At 43.1% G+C, this 23,592-nt stretch overlaps 1 protein-coding gene and 1 pseudogene across 7 annotated transcripts; one reads left to right on the plus strand and one right to left on the minus strand.

Annotated features, from left to right (window-relative positions):
* Nucleotides 1–191: 191 nt before the first annotated feature.
* LOC135528517 (probable E3 ubiquitin-protein ligase DTX3) lies at nt 192–15,530 on the minus strand. Of its 7 annotated transcripts, XM_064957654.1 has the most exons (6): nt 15,147–15,530; nt 14,923–14,964; nt 11,672–12,338; nt 9,362–9,575; nt 4,649–4,866; nt 192–2,751 (listed from the first exon to the last, which is right to left on the minus strand). In XM_064957654.1, the coding sequence occupies exons 2-6, from the start codon at nt 14,933–14,935 to the stop codon at nt 2,676–2,678; spliced, it is 1,188 nt and encodes a 395-aa protein (XP_064813726.1). In that variant the 5' UTR covers nt 14,936–14,964; nt 15,147–15,530; the 3' UTR covers nt 192–2,675. The 7 variants fall into 7 exon arrangements, with proteins under 7 accessions (XP_064813726.1, XP_064813728.1, XP_064813727.1 ...); XM_064957656.1 differs by lacking the exon at nt 14,923–14,964 and having other exon boundaries at nt 15,402–15,530; XM_064957655.1 differs by lacking the exon at nt 14,923–14,964.
* Nucleotides 15,531–18,290: 2,760 nt separating this feature from the next.
* On the plus strand, nt 18,291–23,163 carry LOC135527483 (nascent polypeptide-associated complex subunit alpha-like; annotated as a pseudogene).
* Nucleotides 23,164–23,592: the final 429 nt, after the last annotated feature.

A 23,592-nucleotide genomic window follows, 5' to 3' on the forward strand; every position in this document is an offset into this window, starting at 1 on the left:
CAATAGTTTACACTGCCATGCGTGAACCAAGAAATAGGATATCTTCCTGAGGGTTGAGTTGTGTTACAACCATAAATAAAATAGTCTTGCTATAATATTGCAATATGGAGTGAAAAACATGTGATCATAAATGTCAGATTTGTACTGAGGCTATTTACATAATATGAAATCAATAATTAATACCACCACCATAAACAGAACCTTTTTTATTCAAGTATTAAAAATGTAAACCACATAATTGTTTAACATCAGACAAACACAAATGAACACAATTAGAAAAGCAAATATTTAACTTTTCACAATCAATTGGCAACACAATCCTTTTCAGTATTCATTCCCCTGCCTGTACCCCAACCCCCAGCTCACTTACATAGTTTACTGCATAGAAATATTTGCGTGGTAGCTTGATTTGAACTACTATTCCGGTCTCTCAAAGATATTCAAGTTGGTCCCTAAACAATAAAAATACAAAGAGATGGGGGAAAAGGCCAAGTCACAAATGGCACCCTTATGTAGTGCACTACTTTTGCTATCATAAATAGGGTGCTATTTGGGTCGTAGAAAGGGATATTTAATGTATGGGCCAAGTAAATTCTTTCACATCCGAATGCAGACAAATAAGAGGTTAACACCGACTGGACTATATGCATATTCTTCTCATCAAAAGGTGTTTTATTTATAAATCACTCACACACAGCTTGATCATATGAGTGAGACTACATTTTTGGACCACGTCGACTGTTTATAACAAAGGTTACGTCAAATACACATCCGTTTCTATATTCTCAAACTGTAGAAAGGCAGACAAAGCACAAACATAATTCCTGCTGCGGCTGACCCTCCAAATAACAATGATACAGTCTACTAAAGAATTGCTTATCATTCGTTAGTATCAACATGCTACATTTTCTTCAAAACTTGAATAGAAGGCACGCTAACAATGAGAAATGTATCAAAACAAGGTAATTAAATAAATCACTGACAATACACCTATAAGGGACTGCAGTATTCTCCTTAACATTTTCATATTACAGGTACTTATTGTTAATCCTAGATTATCTCTTAAGACAAACTTTAATTACAGCAGATAGATACCTCTTTATTTAGAGACAATCAAACATCTGGTCAGACAGGGCTGGCGTCCAAAATGGCACCCTATTCCCGACACAGTACACTACTTTTAACCAGTCCTATGGGTCCTATATAGTGCACCACTTTTGACCAGAGCCCTATGGGCCCCTATCAGCACTCGTGCACTATATTGGGAATAGAGTGCCATTTCAGACACATAGTTAATTATTTCAGAGCCCTTTTGTCTTTGATTTGGTTTAAGTGGTTCGACATCTTGCCCTTCTCATTTGACATCGTGTAAATCTGGTCATCAGGAAACGAGAACCAATGACTGACTGGACATCAAACTGAACTGAACTCAAGGCAGTTCAAAACCTGGTTCCGTATTCATAAAAAGAGTCTCAAGAGTACGAGGGCTGATCTAGGATCAGGGTCACTCATTTATTCATTATGATTTAAAAAAGGCCACACCGATCCTAGACCAGCACAAATAGAAAACCTTCCTAAGTGAAGAAATCAAAGGAGAGGAAGATCAAAAGGGAAATGAAGGGCTCAAAGCAAATTGACATCAACTTCTAGCTTACCAGGCTATTAGCTTCAGGGCTGTTAACGACTAACACCTGCCCGATTTGCTCAGAGCACTATTCCATAGACTAGTCTTCCCTGAAAAGGTAGCAGAGAACCATGATCATTCTAATGATATGCAGAGAACAACCAGCCCTCCACTGAACGACTGACCGACTCCCTTGGTCAAAGTGCCTGTGAGTGCTTTAGATTGCAACGTCTTTTAGAGAAATTAAATTATTTAGTTCAAAGCTTTCTATTGAAGCAGACAGTGCTATTCTGCCAGCCACCTATCTCAGATATGGTCTTTATACAAACTGTAAGTAACAGGTTATCACGGAAAAGAATTAAAGAAAAAGATAATTATTCTACGAACGTACTGGAAAGACCACCAATACTGTGCGCTTGCAACTGGTAAATAAAGAACGTGTCCCCCAGCATGGAAATAAAGATATCAGGCAAAATAGACTTCTCTTTTACTTAGATTTCAAAACAATATTTAAGTACTTATTACTTATCAACTTATTAAATCCCTATATTATTACTGCTCGGATGAGTTCAGCAAAAAAATGTCCTGCTATTGTCAACACCAGGTGAAAGGTAGAGAGGATTGTGTCACACAGAAAATCACATTGCTCTCACTTTTATGTTTTCTTCCACACAAAGTGCTGCTGGATTGAGCAGAAGATAGATACCTAACACAGGAACACAAGGGTGAAACCTAAATTCCACTTAAGTGGAAGTGAAAATTTGTCTTAAGTTGAATGGTTTCCCATTGACATCAATGCATGATTAAATGAAAATTCAATTTAAGTGGAAGTTAGGATTTTCCACATAAAAGAGGTCTTGGAGTGATACGAGAGTCTTGTAGTCCTGTTTCTGCTGTGGAGCTAAAAGCCCTGTCCCCTGTCGAATTCATCCACAGCCCTGCCGGGTCTAGGTCCAGGAGCCTGCAGCCTAGCAACCACCAGCAGCAGGACAACTAGAGGTTCCTAGAATTCCTAGTGTTCCTAGAATGGAACATTCTGAAATCTGGACGGTCAGTCCGCAGTGATGCCTTTCTCTCTGAGTTCCTCAGTCACTCTCACCAGGTAAGTGGGGTCTGGGTAGCCAAAGCTGCCAGGGAAGATGAAATAAAAACACAATTAGCATGTCATTGAGAGTTGTCATCGCAGGAACAGCTAGAGTGCCTTCTATGAGCAAATGGCCGACAGAAATCATAATTGAACCTCTCACCACATGCTCAAAACATGGATAGCTTTCTTGTTCGGTCACATCTCATAAGACTAAAGCCATGTGATTCTATGTAACTTGTGAGTGATCGAGTGAAAAAAAGAGTTAGAGATACAGTGGGGCAAAAAAGTATTTAGTCAGCCACCAATTGTGCAAGTTCTCCCACTTAAAAAGATGAGACCTGTAATTTTCATCATAGGTACACTTCAACTATGACAGACAAAATGAGAAAAAAAATCCAGAAAATCACATTGTAGGATTTTTAATGAATTTATTTGCAAATTATGGTGGAAAATAAGTATTTGGTCTCCTACAAACAAGCAAGATTTCTGGCTCTCACAGACCTGTAACTTCTTTAAGAGGCTCCTCTGTCCTCCACTCGTTACCTGTATTAATGGCACCTATTTGAACATGTTATCAGTATAAAAGACACCTGTCCACAACCTCAAACAGTCACACTCCAAACTCCACTATGGCCAAGACCAAAGAGCTGTCAAAGGACACCAGAAACAAAATTGTAGACCTGCACCAGGCTGGGAAGACTGAATCTGCAATAGGTAAGCAGCTTGGTTTGAAAAAAATAAACTGTGGGAGCAATTATTAGGAAATGGAAGACATACAAGACCACTGATAATCTCCCTCGATCTGGGGTGCCACGAAAGGGGGACCTAGTGAATGACCTGCAGAGAGCTGGGACCAAAGTAACAAAGCCTACCATCAGTAACACACTACGCCGCCAGGGACTCAAATCCTGCAGTGCCAGACGTGTCCCCCTGCTTAAGCCAGTACATGTCCAGGCCTGTCTGAAGTTTGCTAGAGAGCATTTGCATGATCCAGAAGAAGATTGGGAGAATGTCATATAGTCAGATGATACAAAAATATAAATTTTTGGCAAAAACTCAACTCGTCGTGTTTGGAGGACAAAGAATGCTGAGTTGCATCCAAAGAACACCATACCTACTGTGAAGCATGGGGGTGGAAACATCATGCTTTGGGGCTGTTTTTCTGCAAAGGGACCAGGACGACTGATCCGTGTAAAGGAAAAATGAATAGGGCCATGTATCGTGAGATTTTGAGTGAAAACCTCCTTCCATCAGCAAGGGCATTGAAGATGAAACGTGGCTGGGTCTTTCAGCATGACAATGATCCCAAACACACCGCCCGGGCAATGAAGGAGTGGCTTCGTAAGAAGCATTTCAAGGTCCTGGAGTGGCCTAGCCAGTCTCCAGATCTCAGCCCCATAGAAAATCTTTGGAGGGAGCTGAAAGGCCGTGTTGCCCAGCAACAGCCCCAAAACATCACTGCTCTAGAGGAGATCTGCATGGAGGAATGGGCCAAAATACCAGCAACCGTGTGTGAAAACCTTGTGAAGACGTTTGACTTCTGTCATTGCCAACAAAGGGTATATAACAAAGTATTGAGATAAACGTTTGTTATTGACCAAATACTTAATTTCCACCATAATTTGCAAATAAATTAATAAAAAACTCCTACAATGTGATTTTCTGGATTTTTTCCCCCCTCATTTTGTCTGTCATAGTTGAAGTGTACCTATGATGAAAATTACAGGCCTCATCCTTTTAAGTGGGAGAACTTGCACAATTGGTGGCTGACTAAATACTTTTTTTGCCCCACTGTATATACATACATTTATCACTAGATAATGTTTGAAATTTGTAAAAATAAATAAATAAACATTTTAAAGCTACTGTCACATCTCACATCTTAGAAACACACTAAAATCTCCATTAGCCTTCAGTAAAGACAGGCGTTTTCATACCAGCGTGGTCCGCCCCATATGGAGGTTTTGTGGTGGATGTCATTCCAGGTAATGACGTTATGCATTCCCGTAGTCATGGAGGTCCCTATAGTGAAGATGAGGCGCTGCTCAAAGGCCCGGCGGAGCAGGCCCAGGACCCGGTTCCCCTCTGGGCTGTCTGGGAGGTAAGCCACGCGGTCCGTACCCGGGTAGCTTACACCAGGGTTAGGGTGCTCCGGCTGCATGACCCAGGGATAATTCAGAGGAAAGTTTGAAAAGAACAGGAACAAAAATTAGATTTATATATATATATATATTTATTTCACATTCTGTTGTGCAAATGGAATAGACAACAGGTGGAAATTATAGGCAAGACACCCCCAATAAAGGAGTGGTTCTGAAGGTGGTAACCACAGACCACTTCTCAGGTCCTATGCTTCCTGGCTGATGTTTTGGTCACTTTTGAATGCTGGCGGTGCTTCCACTCTAGTGGTAGCATGAGACGGAGTCTACAACCCACACAAGTGGCTCAGGTAGTGCAGCTCATCCAGGATGGCACATCAATGCGAGCTGTGGCAAGAAGGTTTGCTGTGTCTGTCAGCGTAGTGTCCAGAGCATGGAGGCGCTACCAGGAGACAGGCCAGTACATCAGGAGACGTGGAGGAGGCCGTAGGAGGGCAACAACCCAGCAGCAGGACTGCTACCTCCACCTTTGTGCAAGGAGGAGCACTGCCATAGCCCGGCAAAATGACCTCCAGCAGGCCACTAATGTGCACGTGTCTGCTCAAACGGTCAGAAACAGACTCCATGAGGGTGGTATGAGGGCCCGACGTCCACAGGTGGGGGTTGTGCTTACAGCCCAACACCGTGCAGGACATTTGGCATTTGTCAGAGAACACCAAGATTGGCAAATTCGCCACTGGCGCCCGGTGCTCTTCACAGATGAAAGCAGGTTCACACTGAGCATGTGACAGACGTGACAGTCTGGAGACGCCGTGGAGAACGTTCTGCTGCCTGCAACATCCTCCAGCATGACCGGTTTGGCGGTGGGTCAGTCATGGTGTGGGGTGACATTTCTTTGGGGGGCCGCACAGCCCTCCATGTGCTCGCCAGAGGTAGCCTGACTGCCATTAGGTACCAAGAAGAGATCCTCAGACCCCTTGTGAGACCATATGCTGGTGCGGTTGGCCCTGGGTTCCTCCTAATGCAAGACAATGCTAGACCTCATGTGGCTGGAGTGTGTCAGCAGTTCCTGCAAGAGGAAGGCATTGATGCTATGGACTGGCCCGCCCATTCCCCAGACCTGAATCCAATTGAGCACATCTGGGACATCATGTCTCGCTCCATCCACATTGGCGGATGCTTTAGTCCAGGTCTGGGGGGAGATCCCTCAGGAGACCATCCGCCACCTCATTAGGCGCATGCCCAGGCGTGGTAGGGAGGTCATACAGGCCACAAACACTACTGAGCCTCATTTTGACTTGTTTTAAGGACATTACATCAAAGTTGGATCAGCCTGTAGTGTGGTTTTCCACTTTAATTTTGAGTGTGACTCCAAATCCAGACCTCCATGGGTTGATCAATTTGATTTCCATTGATAATTTGTGTGATTTTGTTGTCAGCACATTCAACTATGTAAAGACAAAATTAGTTAATAAGAATATTTCATTCATTCAGATCTAGGATGTGTTATTTTAGTGTTCCTTTTATTTTTTTGAGCAGTGTATATACGCGCACACACACACACAATAACCACAAAAATGGTTGGTATAGTGGTATAGAAATTCAATAACATTACTTCAAGCATGGCATGTTTTCATTGAAATATCCAAGCTTTTTGTTAAAACAAACATTTGGGTAAGATACTAATTGAGTGCCCAGTTATGAAAGATATGCTATTCCTGGATTTTCATAGCCCCAGGAAAACTACCAAAGTGTATGAATTTTCTTAAGTGCAAGGAGACCTGAAATGGACTTAAAATGATCCCACCACACCGGCACGGTGGTGAAGGTGGCACAACAGAAAATCTTCAACCTCAGGCGGCTTAAGAAATTTGGCATGGCCCGTAAGACCCTCACAAACGTCTACAGATGCACCATTGAGAGCATGTACATGTACATGTAGGTATAGTTAAAGTGACTGTGCATATATGATGAACAGAGAGTAGCAGTTGTGTAAAAGCAGGGGATGGCGGGAGGTGGGACACAATGCAGCTAGCCAATGTGCGGGAACACTGGTTGGTCGGGCCAATTGAGGTAATATGTACATGGGATGTATGGTTAAAGTGACTATAAATATAAGATAAACAGAGGGTAGCAGCAGCGTAAAAGAGGGGTTGGTGGGGAGGGGGGGGGGGCACACAATGAAAATAGTCCGGGTAACCATTGGTTACCTGTTCAGAAGTCTTTTGGCTTGGGGGTAAAAACAGTTGAGAAGCCTTTTTGTCCTAGACTTGGCACTCCGGTACCGCTTGCCATGCGGTAGTAGAGAGAACAGTCTGACTGGGGTGGCTGGGGTCTTTGACAACTCTGTGCCAAAGGACGGCCAAAAAGAACATTAAGGACCTTAGCCACCCGAGCCAAGATCGGTTTACTCTGCTACCATCTAGCAGATAGAGACGGTGCAGGTGCATCAGAGCCGGGACCAAGAGACCAGGCCATCAGACTGTTGAACAATTATCACCAGCCGTAACCTAAAATTGATTTTTTTTTTTTTACCTCAACCTAAACACAATGCCCCATAATGACAAAGCAAAAACAGGTTTAGAAACGTTTGCAAATTTATTTTAAAAAACTGAAATAGTACATTCACATAAGTATTCAAACCCTTTACTCAGTACTTTGTAAAAGCACCATTACAGCCTCGAGTCTTCTTGGGTATGACGCTACAAGCTTGGCACCTTGACACACCAGAGTTTCTTCCATTCTTCTCTTCAGATCCTCTCAAGCTCTGTCAGGTTGGATGGGGAGTGTCGCTGCACAGCTATTTTCAGGTCTCTCCAGAGATGTTCCATCATCGGGTTCAAGTCCGGCCTCTGGCTGGGCCACTCAAGGACACTCAAGAGACTTGTCTCAAAGCCACTCCTGCATTGTCTTGGCTGTGTGCTTAGGGTCATTGTCCTGTTGGAAGGTGAACCTTCACCCCAGTAGGAGGTCCTGAGAGCTCTGGAGCAGGTTTTCATCAAGGATTTCTTTAGGAAACCTGGCACCATCCCTACGGTAAAGCATGTTGGTGGCAGCATTATTCTGTGATTTTCAGCGGCAGGGTTTGGGAGACTAGTACCTGGTACCTTTCCCCAGATCTGTGCTTCTACATTCCTGTCCCGGAGCTCTACGGACAATTTCTTTGAACTCATGGCTTGGTTTTTGCTCTGACATGCACTGTCAACTATGGGACTTCACATAGACAGGTGTGTGCCTTTCCAAATCATATCCAATCAATTGAATTTACCACAGGTGGACTGTTGTAGAAACATCAAGGATGATCAATGGAAACAGAATGCTCAATTTCGAGTCTCATAGCAAAGGGCCTGAATACTAATATATATATATTTTTTTTTTAAGGGGTCTGAATGCTATGCGAATGCGCTGTATATAGAGTAATTGAACACTGGGTCACCTCATATTCTGTTTATGGGTCTTTGTATAAATAAAATGGGGCCATTGCCTAACATTGGAGTCAATTTCAAAATGGTTTGAAATAAAAAATGATTTTCATGCAGTTACACCTGCACTTAGGGGAATAAAAGTAAATGTATGCAAAATGGCTCATAACTCTAGCTATAAAACATAGACCTAAGACTATGCATCCTTTAAGCACGGTTCTAACAGATAACTGGCTACAATAATTACAACTTTTCACCACCAAATGCTTGAAATGTCTGATTTTCAAGCTAGTCCTATTCCAGTACTTAATTTCTGAGCTCCAAATTCAAGTAGGCTACTTCAAGCTCCTTGTAGTTTAAAACTGCAGCTCTAACATGGAAAACTAAATTGATTTGTCAGGTTATTTCATTACCAGATCATATTGTCAATAAACCCACTACGCTATGTAATTTGTTGTCATTGTATCCAGAATAATTAATAGGAATAGCGTTGTGTGTTGTGCAATAGTCTATCCTACACAGGCACAACAGTAGGCACAAAAACAAGTGGGAAAAAATTAACTCATTACCTTTTCTGTTAAATCTAACGAGACCCTGCTGTAAGTCAATCAGACAACAGATAATCAACATCAATTCTCTAAGGATATTCGATCCAATGTGGATTCAGGCACAACAGTCTTAACTTGCGTAATGAATGTGGAAACCAAAATATTCTGGACACTCCTCGTGAACAATTGACTCAAATGATGTCAATTAGCCTATCAAAAGCTTCTAAAGCCATGACATCATTTTCTGGAATATTCCAAGTTGTTTAAAGACACACTTTTGTACATACAAGTTGACTGTATGTAAAACTTCTGACCCACTTCTGACCCCCCAATTGTGATACAGTGATTTATATGTGAAATAATCTGTCTATAAACAATTGTTGGAAAAATTACTTGTGTCATGCACAAAGTAGATGTCCTAACCGACTTCCCAAAACTATAATTTGTTAACAAGAAATTTGTGGCATGGTAGAAAAACAAGTTTTAATGACTCCAACCTAAGTGTATGTAAACTTCAGACTTCAACTGTTCCTCCTTGTGGTTTTTCTCATGAAATTGTTTCTTTTGTCATATATACTCACCGCCTGTAGACCAGGTGTGAAGCTATAGATGATGCAGATACACCCGTAGCCCTCGTGTCCCGGCAACTCCAGATCTGGGTCCCTCTCCACCATCATAGTCCCGGAAGCCGGCTGATTCCCTATGAGCTGGCCGTACACCAGACGACACACCGGACATGCTCTCTTCACCTTGAAGGCCTGGTCCAGACATGACCGGCAGAATGTGTGGCCACACCTTGGGAGGGAGTGAGAGAGAATGGTTTTACTTTCAATTTTGAAAACATTACATACACTGCATGGTCTAGAGTATGTGGACACCTGCTCGTCAAACATGGGCATTAATATTATGTTGGTCCCCACTTTGCTGCTAACAGCCTCCACTCTTCTGGGAAGGATTTTCACTACATGTTCAAACATTGCTACATGGACTCGCTTCCATTCAGCCACAAGAGCATTAGTGAGATCGGGTGATTAGGCCTGACTCGCAGTCGGCGTTCCAATTCATCCCAAAGGTATTTGATGGGGTTGAGGTCAGGGCTCTGTGCAGGCCAGTCAAGTTCTTCCACACTGATCCACAAACCATTTCTGTATGGACCTTGCTTTGTGCACGGGGGCATTGTCACACTGAAACTGGAAAGGGCCTTCCCCAAACTGTTACCACAATGTTGGAAGCATAGAAATGTCTAGAATGTCATTGTATGCTGTAGCATTAAGATTTCCCTTCACTGGAACTAGGGGACCTAGCCCAAACCATGAAAAACAGCTTCAGACCATTATTCCTCCTCTGCCAAACTTTACAGTTGGCACTATGCATTTGGGCAGGTAGCGTTTTCCTGGCATCCGCCAAATCCAGATTCGTACGTCGGACTGCCAGAAGTGAAGCATGATTCATCACGCCAGAGAGCATGTTTCCGCTGCACGGTCTCCATGTACACTCACAGGGCACTACACACAAGGCACACTGATACTCCAAACCACATACAAACAATCCATTTGCTTACACACATAATATGCACATACATTTATACTGACTCTACACACACAGTCATATGTGCTGCAGCTTCTCTGTTTATCATATATCCTGATGCCTAGTTACCTTACCCCTATACATATCTACCTCTATCGATGCAGTATGCATTTTTTAACCTTTATTTAACTAGACAAGTCAGTCTTAGGGATAGGAGTCCCGTCAACGGGACAGTTGTAAATCATGCAGCGCCGTGTGTCACGATCGCAGATTTGAGAGAAACAACAAATGTCAGTACATAGAAGTGTCTAACATCGGCTGAAAGCTTAAATTCTTGTTAATATAACTGCACTGTCCAATTTTACAGTAGCTATTACTGCAAAAAAAATGCCATGCTATTGTTTGAGAGCTCCTAACAATAAAATACTTTTTTCACCACGATAGGTTTGATAAATTCACCTCTGAAGGTGAAACTTGCTCTGATTTATCATCTAAAAGGGTCCCAGAGAGAACATAAAGTGTTGTTTTGTTAGATAACTTGGACAGAAATTATAAGAACATGGAGAGTTATGAAAACTAGGTGTTTTACAAATGTTGAACTTATAATATGGCTACTAATACTAGAAAAACGAAATCAAAGTCCAAGTATAAAGATTTTACGATATTCTTGCAGAAAAACTTCACACTAAATGTCATGTAGTTCTCATACTACAAGTTATCCGTCTGAAACTATGCACATACACTGTTGCCATCTTGTGGACACCATTGGAATTACAACCAGAGTGATGGCTAGATTTGGAACCTTTCTGTTGCATTTCAAAGATGGTGGTAGAAGAAAAAAAAAACAGTTGTTTTTTCTTTGTATTTTCTTCTACCAGATCTATTGTGTTATATTCTCCTACATTCAATTCACATTTCCAAACTTCAAAGTGTTTCCTTTCAAATTGTACCAAGAATATGCATATCCTTGCTTCAAGGCCTGAGCTACAGGCAGTTAGATTTGGGCATGTCATTTTAGGTGAAAATTTAAAAAAAAGGGGATATCCCTAAGAAGTATGAACAAATTCTTATTTACAATGACGGCCTACCCTGGCCAAACCCGGACGGCGCTGGGCCAATTGTGGGCCACACTATGGGACTCCCAATCACGGCCGGATGTGATGCAGCCTGGATTCAAACCAGGTACTGCAGTGCCTGCACTGAGATGCAGTGTCTTAGACCACTGTGCCACTCGGGAGCCCTACCCTGTTATTTTTAGAATTACATTGTTATTGATTACTGCATTGTTGTGGTTAGAGCTTGCAAGAAAGGCATTTCACTGTACCTGTGCACATGACATTAAAACTTTAAATATGTAGCTATACCTCTCCAGCGTGGTCCTCTCCACCATGTCTCCCATGCAGATGGAACATGAGGTGTGGTCGTCTGCTTCACTCTGGGAGTGGCTATGAGAAGATGCCATCATACTGCAGTTGACTTCCATGTTGTCCTGCTTCCTCTGTCCTGATGCATCGTGGGACATGCAGTTCATGGAATTCATGGAGTTGGAGAGGACCACACAGGCCTCATCCTCCGCAGGCTTCCTACACCTCTGTTGCTGCCTCTGAGAGCGTCTGGGCTGGGGAGGCTGAGGTGTTAGCAGGCTCCCCTCTCCATCCCCCTCCAGGACCCTCACCCCAACACAGGGCAGCACGGACCTCTTCCACTTAGGACCCCCCTCCTGTTTGCTCATCTCTTTCCGGGCACAGCGGCATAAGTCTATGAAGGACTTGCGTGTCTCATTGGAGATGGGTCCCCCCTCCATCATCCCTGGTCCTCCCCCAGAACGGGAGCCCTCTACGGGGCGTAGCCGCACTGCGCAGCAGCCTCCCCGCTCCCCTCTGCGGATAATGCCTGCGCTGAGGCCCTGCTTGTCCTGGAAGTCTATGAGCCAGGGCCGGCCGGCGGCGGCCAAGTAGTCCCACACCGCTTGGGACACCAGAACCTCGTCGCTACCCTGCCCCGCGCGCACACTCATTTCAACAGATGAAACTGCATAGGGAAACACAAGAGAGAAACCATTAGACACCAGTAGTGGTCGGTGACGTTTAAGATGAGGGAGGAAGATTTTTTAATTTTATTATGAGCATGGCCTTATTTCTATTATAGCATATTGGATGACTGTTATTCATATTCCATTCATACTGCTCAATAAAACATTGATAGGTTTAAGCTCCTACATGATACTCAAATTTTCCCTATGACCATCATGAGGCTGCTACAACCTAGCCTATGAATAAACGTTTACAACGTAGGTGCTCAGGTTGAGAGAACATTATGAGTTATCAAGGTAACAGACTGACACATTCAATACCGCCTTGCACTCTTGCCTGCATCTAGCTGATCTAGGGTGTAATCATTAGTCCAACAGTTGCAAACGAGAGATTCTATTGGACAAATTCAGGTATGTTTATCCAAGTTTCATTTGCTTCCGTTTAAGAAATGGATTTCAACAGAATTGGCAGAATGAACACACCCCTGATCATGAAAACAGTTCACTTTCATAGCATCCAAATACAAACATGATAATTTTGCTCATATAATTCTCTCTCGCATCAAAGCTCTCTCCTCCTCTCACCTTTTCCCTTGCTTGTGGACTTCATAGCACAACACATCAACTGCCTGTGTCCAGGCAAAAAAACTTTCCAAGCCAAACCTTCATAACATAACCGCTACACACAGCCTACATAGTTGTCAACATATTAGCTAATATCATAATCAACATAGCTACTAGAACTAACGTGTTAGTACAATCATGCAGTAGAGTACAGTCAGCAAGCAGTTTAGCAGTTACACTGGCAGGCAGGCCCCGGTGGCAATAAATTAATAAAACCAAAAACTTACCTTGACTTGGAAGAGTTCCAATGTTGTATAGCCATACCCAGCTAACTAACATAGCATCCCTCTCTGTTTGAGTAGGCTAAACTATCTAGCTGCATTCGCTTGCTAAGAGAAAGTGAAAAATAAATACAACAAAATATAGCTCTCTCCATGTCATTCTTTTTTAAAGAAATTAATTTGTTCAAAACTGTAAAACTATTGTCTTTCATTCTCTTTGAGTCACATTTTATGCACTGCAATGCTAGCTAGCTGTAGCTTATGCTTTTAGAACTACATTTAAACTCTGATCGTTTGACTGAGTAGACAACATATATTAATGCTGCAAGTGCTCTGATAACTCCTGAAGGACGTCCTCCAACCTTTCATTATTGCTGTCCAAGTCTATGGAAGGGGGTGAGAACCATGAGCTTCCTAGATTTTGTATTGAAGTCAATGTACCCACTAGGAGGATGTAAACTAACTGTCCTCAGGCTACACCATGGTGCTGACCCACAGAGTGCTGTTTAAGCTACTGTAGACCTTTGCAAAAGTGTGTTTTAATAAATTATTTGGTGAATATATTGAGTAGTTTTATATAAAAAGTATAACTAATGTTTCACTATTTCAAAAAAGCCATGAAATGGCTGTTAGACACATATTCAAGCCATTAAAGGAAAATATGTCATGTTAAACTTATTACACCGGGATGAGACTGTACTGTAAACAGGGAATTGAACCCGTAATCCATTGCACGTGCCATGCTCTACTAACTGAGCCATACAGGACCAACAAAGTTTCTAATATATATGTCATTCTCTTATTTCAGGCAATCCCAATACACTCTGATCTGTATACATTTTTGAAAAGCTGAGCTAAAATTAAACTGCACAGGAAACACCAAGGGGGGGGGGGGGGGACATACAGCCACCTCATAATCAATAGTGGCTTGTGTTTAAGGCAAGCCACTTGTGAAACAAAAACATGTCACGTGAAATAGGCAACATCAGGCAACATCCTTAATAGGAAACGTCAGAATTAAATGAACATAATTAGGGAATTTGGCTAATCCCATATTCTGAAATGACTAATTTCAGTTCATAAAACTTTAAATGAACACAATGTAATTGACTCCTTCCTTAATCTGAACCATAACAGTGTAACAATGCACTGTTTACTAGCCTACCATGACAATAATGACAAATTAATGAGATGAGAACACCACGACTAGACTACATATAAACAGTTTCCATTCGGTGCTTGAATGGACTGTTACAACAATAACAAAAAGCATGCAGCCAGGTTAAAATGTTGACTTGTGGATGTTCTTTGAACCAAAAAACGATTAAATCACTTATTTCTGCTGGTACATCGTTGCTACTCGGCCTACCGGTATGTTGCGTGAGGCAATGAAAGCAAGGTGTATGCACCGCGACGCAATACAGACAGAACGTTCGAAAATCGCTAGTCTTAAACCACTACAAATAACAACATGTCTGTTTTTGCGAGTGCTACCATTCCGCTTGAGCTCGTATGTTTGGTGTCAGTGGTCGCAGGACAAGTCAAAGTACAACACGCTGGCTGGCAGTATCGCGGCAGTGCTGAAATGGACGTATCAGCTGTTCTGAAATGCAGACTGAGTAAACAAAGGAAACTGAGACTAGCTCAACCCGATCTTCTATCAACATGTTTGGTTGTGTGCAACGTTTAACCTCTGACAGTCATATGAAACAATTATAAATATTTATTAGACAGTTACCTTGTGATCCCATATATTCCCTTCAATCGAGATAATATCCCCCTGTTGAACATGAAGAGAAAAACTGAAGTAGTACAAAACGTGACACGTCAGATTACTAGACAAATATTAGCTGACATTCGAGTTGCGCAGCTAGGAACCCGATGAATCTGTTCAAATTCCAAAGTGGAACGTCCATAATCAATTTAATAAATTAGAATGCGGTGTGGGGTGAACCGTCTCACCTTTTGCCGTAGCTGTCGGATGGGGTTTAGATTACGGAACTAGCTAAAACATATATGGACATGGCCTGAAAATCGTGTGCTGTAGTGGATATGTTGATAACACGTATTTTGTAGTCAATATATACTTAGTATCCATTTGAATCTATCCATAACGTAAGCTAACAATTAATCGAGTCCCCTTCTCCATATTCGAGGTTGTCTTCCTCTTTCCACGTCCTTGAGACACAGCCTAATACAAAATCAACCCCTACTTACATCATACACATTCTGAACTTTCACATAACCACGTTAGCTGTTTCATTATTATGACAACCGCGTACTCAAGAATATACGTATAGAAATTGTTTGTACTTTCAAGCCATGACCAACAGTTTAATGACGAGAGACAACTGAAAGCAGGAAGTTCGTCATAGAACACTCCGTGATTGGTTAAAAATTGTTGGCAAGGAATTGGGGAGACTCAAGCATCTTCATTAGCAATCCATTGCAATCTACAGACAGAACTCCAAAAACAAATATGTACAGCGCATGCATTACCTTAGTGAAACGACCTATTTAACCTTGTTCCCAACATTTTCCCTAACATGCCACTATGCAAATGTAATGCCATTAGGAACCCTAACATGTAACCCATATTGCTTATATCTATAATAAAATTAACAGACATTTACCTCTATTACTCAGCCCCAATATCTATATACCTCAGCCCACATACCCACATACCCACACACCTAAACCCCATTACCCACACACCTCAAATCCATTACTCAAACCCCCATGTCCTAACCCTAACACCCATATGCCAATAGCCTAATATTGATACAATCAAGTACCGATACACCCATGTCTTAGCCCTAAATGCCCTATTTGTTACTCATAGACCCAGTTCCTTCGCCAATACATCTCATATCTGTTACTTGCCTATCCCAACCCTGTTACCCACATTCCTTAGGCCTGCATTCCCCAATTCACCAACAGTAACCTATATCCAGCTATTCACTAGACACCCCAACGCTGTTATTTGCATATGTTAGTCCTGTGATCTCGGACATGTATACACTCATAATTTCATAGATAATTTCTGAGTACAGTCGTATAATAAAACATGTGCCCCAGCCCCATTGGTTGATACTTCCTGCTTTAGTTTTTACTTGTAAGCAGAAATCAGGAGGATAGAATTATGATCAGATTTGGTCAAATGGAGGGCGGGGAGTGCTTTGTATGCATCTCTGTGAGTGGAGTAAAGGTGGTCTAGAGTTTTTTTCCATCTGGTTGGACATGTGACATGCTGGTAGAAATTATGTAAAAGGATTTTGACGTTTGCCTGCATTAAAGTCCCAGGGCCACTAGGAGCGCCGCTTCTGGATGAGCATTTCTTGTTTGCTTATGCCTGGCCTTATACAGCTGGTTGAGTCCGGTCTTCGTGCCAGCATCGGATTGTGGTGGTAAATAGATGGCTATGAATAATATAGATGAGAACTCTCTTGGTAGATAGTGTGGTCAGTGTGGTCTACAGCTTATCATAAGGTACTCTACTTCAGGCGAGCAATACCTTGAGACTTATATTAGATAATATTATATTATTAGAAATCGCGCACCAGCTGTTATTGACAAATAGACACACACCCCCACCCCTCATCTTACCAGACGTAACTTCTCTATCCTGCTGGTGCATGGAAAATCCCGCCAGCTCTATATTCGTCGTTCAGCCACGACTCAGTGAAACATAAGATATTACCGTTTTTAATGTCCCGTTGGTAGGATAATCTTGATCGTAGGCCATCGATTTATTTTCCAATGATTGCACGTTGGCCAATAAAATGGCTGGCAGTGGGAGTTTACTCGCTCGCCTACAAATTTTTAGAAGGCAGCCCGACCTCTGCCCCCTTTTTCTCTGTCTTTTCTTCACGCAAATGACAGAGATTTGGGCCTGTTCCCGAAAAAGCAATATATTCTTCGGGACGACTCGTCGGACCTGTTAAAGGAAAATGTTTCTTCCTGTTCGAGGTCAGTAATCCAGAAGATCTTCTCGGTCATAAGAAACGGTAGCAACAACATTATGTACAAAATAAGTTTAAATAAAAGTTACAAACAACGCAAAAAAACTAACAAAATAGCACAGTTGGTTAGGAGCACGTAAAACATATATTTTTTATAAATATATATATACACTCTCTATTATATATATATATATATATATATATATATATATATATATATATATATATATATATATATATATATATATATATATATATAATATTACCATTTTATAAATGGTAAATTGTGTGATATAATTACATTTTGCAATCCCACTCCCCCCCGTTTACCCAAGATCAATGGTTTTGACCTCTAAAGTTTTGCTTCACTACACGCTCCACTGCTTTTATTGGTTCAGCTAGAAACCACAAGCCTATAATTTCACTTCCCCTGTGAGAACTATGAGCACAGGACTTGGCTTTATTGTACCGCAGCCAAATAGCCTGCCAGCCTACCAAAGCTTGCACAGTGTCCATTACAGTGTAGAAGAACTAGTCTCTAGCCCAAACCATTCAATATTTACCCATATTATCAGAGCTTCATCTTATTCTTTCTATTTCTATGGCGGATTTGAGTCCGCAATTTATGGAAAATGCCAAAACATTGGAGATAACAATCAATGGGGAAGTCAAATATACTGGTTTCCGCTATCCAACTATGGCTAAGTTTTCCCCTTAATGCTTATGACAAATCCAGCTCCAGAACCAGCCATAGCCTCGACAGCTGGCAAATCTTTTGTATACGGTGTAGTAAAAAATAAAAAACAGCAACAACAGATAGTATTAAATAGCAAGATAAGGTTAGCATGCTAGCTAGCTACACCTACTGCTGTCAATGCCCCTTTTTGTTGTTTCTCCACTCAACCTGGAAATCACTGCTATGTAATTCTTCAGAGGTGGAACCTAAACAAGCATTTCCACTATAGGACAGGAATTATGTTGAAATAGGGGTCTGCCTTGCCCTCTGGTGGGGCCCTTTTTAATGGCTGTAATGACTTTCAGATCAGTTTCCTACGGACAATATGTTTCTTGCACACTATAGGCAATACGTTTCCTATGGACAACAAGTTTTCTATGGAGAATAAAGCAATGAACTTTCCTATCAACACCAGGCCAGGTGATGGGCATAACCAGGGTTAACATCAGGAAGTCCAAGAACATCCTGTTTGTCATCCCCAAGCCAGACGTCTACAACAGCTCCGCCTCCGACGCATATATTTTCTTCGGGTAAGCTAAGGCAAGTGACACTATTTGAACCATTGTGTGTGTTACAGTTTTCTTCCGTCGAAGGAGACTCGGACCAAAATGCATATCTTTGATACATGTTTAATGATGAAGAAAAAACGAACAATACAAAAACAACAAACGGAACGTGAAAACCTATACAGCCTATCTGGTGACAACAAACACAGAGACAGGAACAATCACCCACGAAACACTCAAAGAATATGGCTGCCTAAATATGGTTCCCAATCAGAGACAACGATAAACACCTGCCTTTGATTGAGAACCACTCCAGACAGCCATAGATTATGCTAGATACCCCCACTAAACCACAAACCCAATACCTAACAAAACCCCAAGACAAAGCACACCACAATAAACCCATGTCACACCCTGGCCTGACCAAATAAATGAAGACAAACACAATATACTTCGACCAGGGCGTGACAGAACCCCCCCTCCCTAAGGTGCGGATTCCCGGACGCACACAATAAACCATAGGGGAGGGTCCAGGTGGGCGTCTGTCCATGGTGGCGGCTCCGGTGCGGGACGTGGACCCCACTCTATCAAAGTCTTAGTCCCTCCTCCTCGCGTCCTTGGATAGTCCACCCTCGCCGCCGACCATGGCCTAGTAGTCATCACCCAGAACCCCACTGGACTGAGGGGCAGCTCGGGACTGAGGGGCAGCTCGGGACTGAGGCAGCTCGGGACTGAGGGGTAGCTCGGGACTGAGGGGAAGCTCGGGACTGAGGGGAAGCTCGGGACTGAGGGGAAGCTCGGGACTGAGGGGAAGCTCGGCACTGAGGGGAAGCTCGGCACTGAGGGGAAGCTCAGCACTGAGGGGAAGCTCCGCACTGAGAGGAAGCTCAGCACTGAGAGGAAGCTCAGCACTGAGAGGAAACTCAGGCAGGTGGTTAGATCTGGCAGATCCTGGCTGGCTGGCGGTTCTGGCAGATCCTGGCTGACTGGCGGATCTGGAAGAGTCTGGCTGACTGGCGGATCTGGAAGAGTCTGGCTGACTGGCGGATCTGGAAGAGTCTGGCTGACTGGCGGATCTGGAAGAGTCTGGCTGACTGGCGGATCCTGGCTGACTGGCGGATCTGGAAGAGTCTGGCGGATCTGGAAGAGTCTGGCTGATTGGCAGATCTGGAAGAGTCTGGCCGACTGGCAGATCTGGAAGAGTCTGGCTGACTGGCGGATCTGGAAGAGTCTGGCTGACTGGCGGATCCTGGCTGACTGGCGGATCTGGAAGAGTCTGGCTGACTGGCAGATCTGGAAGAGTCTGGCCGACTGGCGGATCCTGGCAGACTGACGGATCTGGCTGCTCCATGCTGACTGGCGGCTCTGGCTGCTCCATACTGACTGACGGCTCTGGCTGCTCCATTTAGACGGGCAGCTCTGGCGGCTTCTTGCAGACTGGCAGCTCTGGCGGCTTCTTGCAGACTGGCAGCTCTGGCAGTTCCATGCAGACTGGCAGCTCTGGCAGCTCCTTGCAGACTGGCAGCTCCTTGCAGACTGGCAGCTCCTTGCAGACTGGCAGCTCCTGGCAGACTGGCAGTTCCTTGCAGACTGGCAGCGCCTTGCAGACTGGCAGCTTCTTGCAGACTGACAGCTCCTTGCAGACTGACAGCTCTAGCTGCTCCATGCAGACCGACAGCTCTGGCTGCTCCATGCAGACTGACATCTCTGGCTGCTCTATGCAGACTGACAGCTCTGGCTGCTCCATGCAGGCTGGCAACTAAGTCTGCAAATTAAGGTCGGACTACACACACAGTTTTACTGTGTGTTGCAAATGTATTTTTTGCACTTAATCTCTGTCTTACTGTCCTTCTTGATGCTACCGGCTACAATCTAGAATGTTGAAAACACTTAGTTCAGGAATTGTACTAACATCTCACTCACTCACATATATAGTTACAGCAGGCCAAGGCAGGAGAGTCAGACACACACACATGCAACAACATCACTCACACTTACTTCCAGTATTGGAGTTGTTGGTTCTGTGGGTCGGGCAGATGGGGCACCAGCATCCTCCTCCTGAATCCTCTTCACGATGGCTGCAGAAGCTGTGGTCCTTGGGATATGTTGCCTACTCTGGATTTGAGGTCTTACCAATGCCTTTCCCAGCTCATCAAGAAAGAGCCGTCTCCTCTGGAGCTTCCTTCTGTTCCAATCTTGGTTCAATGCCATTCAGATGATGTCCAAGATTTGAAGAATATCACAAGTCAACTTCCTCTTGAGGAGCTCCTGTCCCAGCTTGTGCGAAGTACATTTTTTATTCCATGTGATGTTGTGGCCACGGAGTCCCTGTGTCACGTCCAGGACAACCTGCATCCCTTGATTATTCTCTGGGGCTCCTCCATCTGGCTTCCCCGTATACACTTGCAAGTTCCACGCATATGATGAAGCAGCATCACAGGCAGCCCAGATCTTGATTTCATATTTAGAGGGTTTAGACCGTATGTACTGCCTGAAGAGGCAGTGGCCCCTAAATGGCATAAGCTGCTCATCAACGTTGGGCCCTGGGTTGTAAAACAGGGGAAGGCTGTCCACCCACTTGTCCCACACTGACCTGATTGCAGCTAGCTTGTCTCTCTACCGCCGAGCTGGTCTGGTGTCTCAGTTATCAAAGCGGATAATCCTGAAAATAATGTGGAAGTTTTCCAGAGACATTGTAAAATGGAAAAGTTCTCTGCCAGTTTCTGCATCCCATAGGGATTCTGTGGATTCCACATTGGATCTGAAAACACCAGCAAGGATAAGAACCCCAAAGTATCCACGTAAATGAGTTTGGTCAATTTCCTTCCATCTCTCTACAAAAATGTGCCTTCCCTCCAAATTAGTGTGGTCCAGAATGATTTTCTGGATGGTGTCTGGGATGAACAGTTCAAAAGAAGACTTTATGTCCTGCACATGAGTAAACGCCATCTGCGTCGGCCCTAGTTTTATCCATCTGCGGGGTGGCTCATTCCTTGGGCAAGAAGACCATTCAATTACACCATTCTTTTTACATGCTTATTTCTCCTCCTGCAGGCTGCTGATGAACTGGTTGTTGAAGGGCTGGTCCTGGGGCTGTCTGCTGATGGGCTGGTCCTGGGGCTGGCTGAGGGTCAATCTTCTCCTCTTCTTCCAACTCACTGTCAGACTCCGAATTGACAGAGCCTTGATCCTCATATGTGGAAAACACTAGCTTCTCTCTCTGCAAAAATGATTTCTAAGAGATCATTTTTGCTATACTGATTGATTGTGGTATGGAGCCACACATGCAAAGCTATTTATTTGTTGTGTCTCAATTTGTACCAGCTGGGGTAGAGTGTGGGAAAATATAGAATTTTTCACAATGTATCGAAATAATGTATTGTAAAGACATTGTGCTTCTACACCTGCATTGTTTGCTATTTGGGGTTTTAGGCTGGGTTTCTGTACAGCACTTTGAGATATCAGCTGATGTAAGAAGGGCTTTATAAATAAATTTGATTTGATTTGTGTAGTTTCACGCACTACAAAGGGTAAAGAGTGCGAGAAAAGTTGGAGACAGGCAGACAGGTTCTTGGTACTATGTTGAAACAGCAGGCCTAGGGAGGAGGAAGACAAGAGTGAAGTCCCACAGCAAACCTTTTTGTTTAATTTTGATGTGTTTGTACCTACACACCCACCTTTCCACACTTTTATTACACTTGGATAACCACATATGTAATATAAATGTGTAGGGGGGTGTGCACTCAATGAAAATGTAATCTTTTACATGTTCGTCACAGAAAATGAGCCAAGGCCAATGAGTCTCAGGTTAAAAAAATAGTAATTGTATAATAAATATTTTAGTAAACATTGAAAATGTAACCACACAAGGGTTAAGTAGTAATCAGAAATGCGAGGAGAATCATTTATCCATTGCATCTTGGTTGGATCTGAAAAAGTGTCTTCTCATTTCAGATCGGACGTGATTTACTTTCAAATAGTTTACAAATACCTTAAAAAATTGCTATAAATGCCATAAGAAATTTATTTATTAAAGTATTTATGTTAAGTTCTTTATGAATCAGCGATATTCTTGCAATTCTGTTTTCTGAGAGTGGATTTCCTTTTCTTCCAGATTGAGGAGTTGTCCCAACAAGCTCAGCTGGCAGCGGCAGAGAAGTTCAAGGTCCAGGGAGAAGACAGAACGTCCAGCATCCAGGAGAACACACAGAAGCCCACAGTATACAAGAGGAGAGCAGAGAGGAAGAGGTGAAGGGTCGAAGTTAGCGTGGCCCCATATCTGTTTGTGCTGTTCTGTCAGATCTTGAACCAGGCTTGTTCCAACCTCCATCCTCTGGTGTTTACTTAACTATCATAAAACATTGTTTATGATGTCAGCAGTTTTTACTTCCTCATTATGCTCTAACAGTATAAGCAGTTCCTTATTCACTACCAATGTGTTCCATCATGCTTTGCAGGTTGATGAGACAGCCGTGAAGGACATTGAACTGGTGATGTCACAAGCCAAAGTGTCTCGACTGAAGGCTATATGAGCGCTCAAAAGCAACAATGACATCGTCAATGCCATCATGGTAAGAATATTTAATTGGTTGTCAATCTGTTGTAAATGTAATATCATGTGTAATTAACGTTTTTCTTTGATTTCTATGTTGTAAGGTAATTACAGGCACATCTGGACATTACAGTTCTAGATTATATTCTGTTCTATTCAATGTTGGAATCTCCTAAAATGCAAAAACCTTTTGAATTCTTCTTTGCAGGAGCTGACCATGTAAACACCTAACAACCATGAGGACCAGCTCCAGTCCAACCTTTTAATAGACGTTGTCGGAATTTATTTCAAGGCTAGAAATAAAGTTGTTGAATAAGGAGCCAGCAGCATACCACCCTGCATACCACTGTTGGCTTGCTTCTGAAGCGAAACAGGGTTGGTCCTGGTCAGTTCCTGGATGGGAGAACAGATGCTGCTGGAAGTGGTGTTGGAGGGCCAGTAGGAGGCACTCTTTCCTCTGGTCTAAAAACATATCCCAATGCCCCAGGGCAGTGATTGGGGACACTGCCCTGTGTAGGGTGCCGTCTTTCGGATGGGACGTGAAACAAATGTCCTGACTCTCTGAGGTCATTAAAGATCCCATGGCACTTATATTAAGAGTAAGGGTGTTAACACCGGTGTCCTGGCTAAATTCCCAATCTGGCCCTCATAC

This window comes from Oncorhynchus masou, chromosome 33 (assembly GCF_036934945.1).
Source record: "Oncorhynchus masou masou isolate Uvic2021 chromosome 33, UVic_Omas_1.1, whole genome shotgun sequence".
NCBI lineage: Eukaryota > Metazoa > Chordata > Actinopteri > Salmoniformes > Salmonidae > Oncorhynchus > Oncorhynchus masou.

Coding starts and splice junctions, on each gene's coding strand:
- LOC135528517 (XM_064957653.1), bottom strand. CDS start 13,242: ATGTTAGTTAGCTGGGTATGGCTATACAACATTGGAACTCTTCCAAGT. Junction 12,339..13,190: donor TGGAACTCTTCCAAGTCAAG/GTAAGTTTTTGG, acceptor TTCCCTATGCAG/TTTCATCTGTTGAAATGAGT. Junction 9,576..11,671: donor GAGAGGACCACGCTGGAGAG/GTATAGCTACAT, acceptor CTCCCTCCCAAG/GTGTGGCCACACATTCTGCC.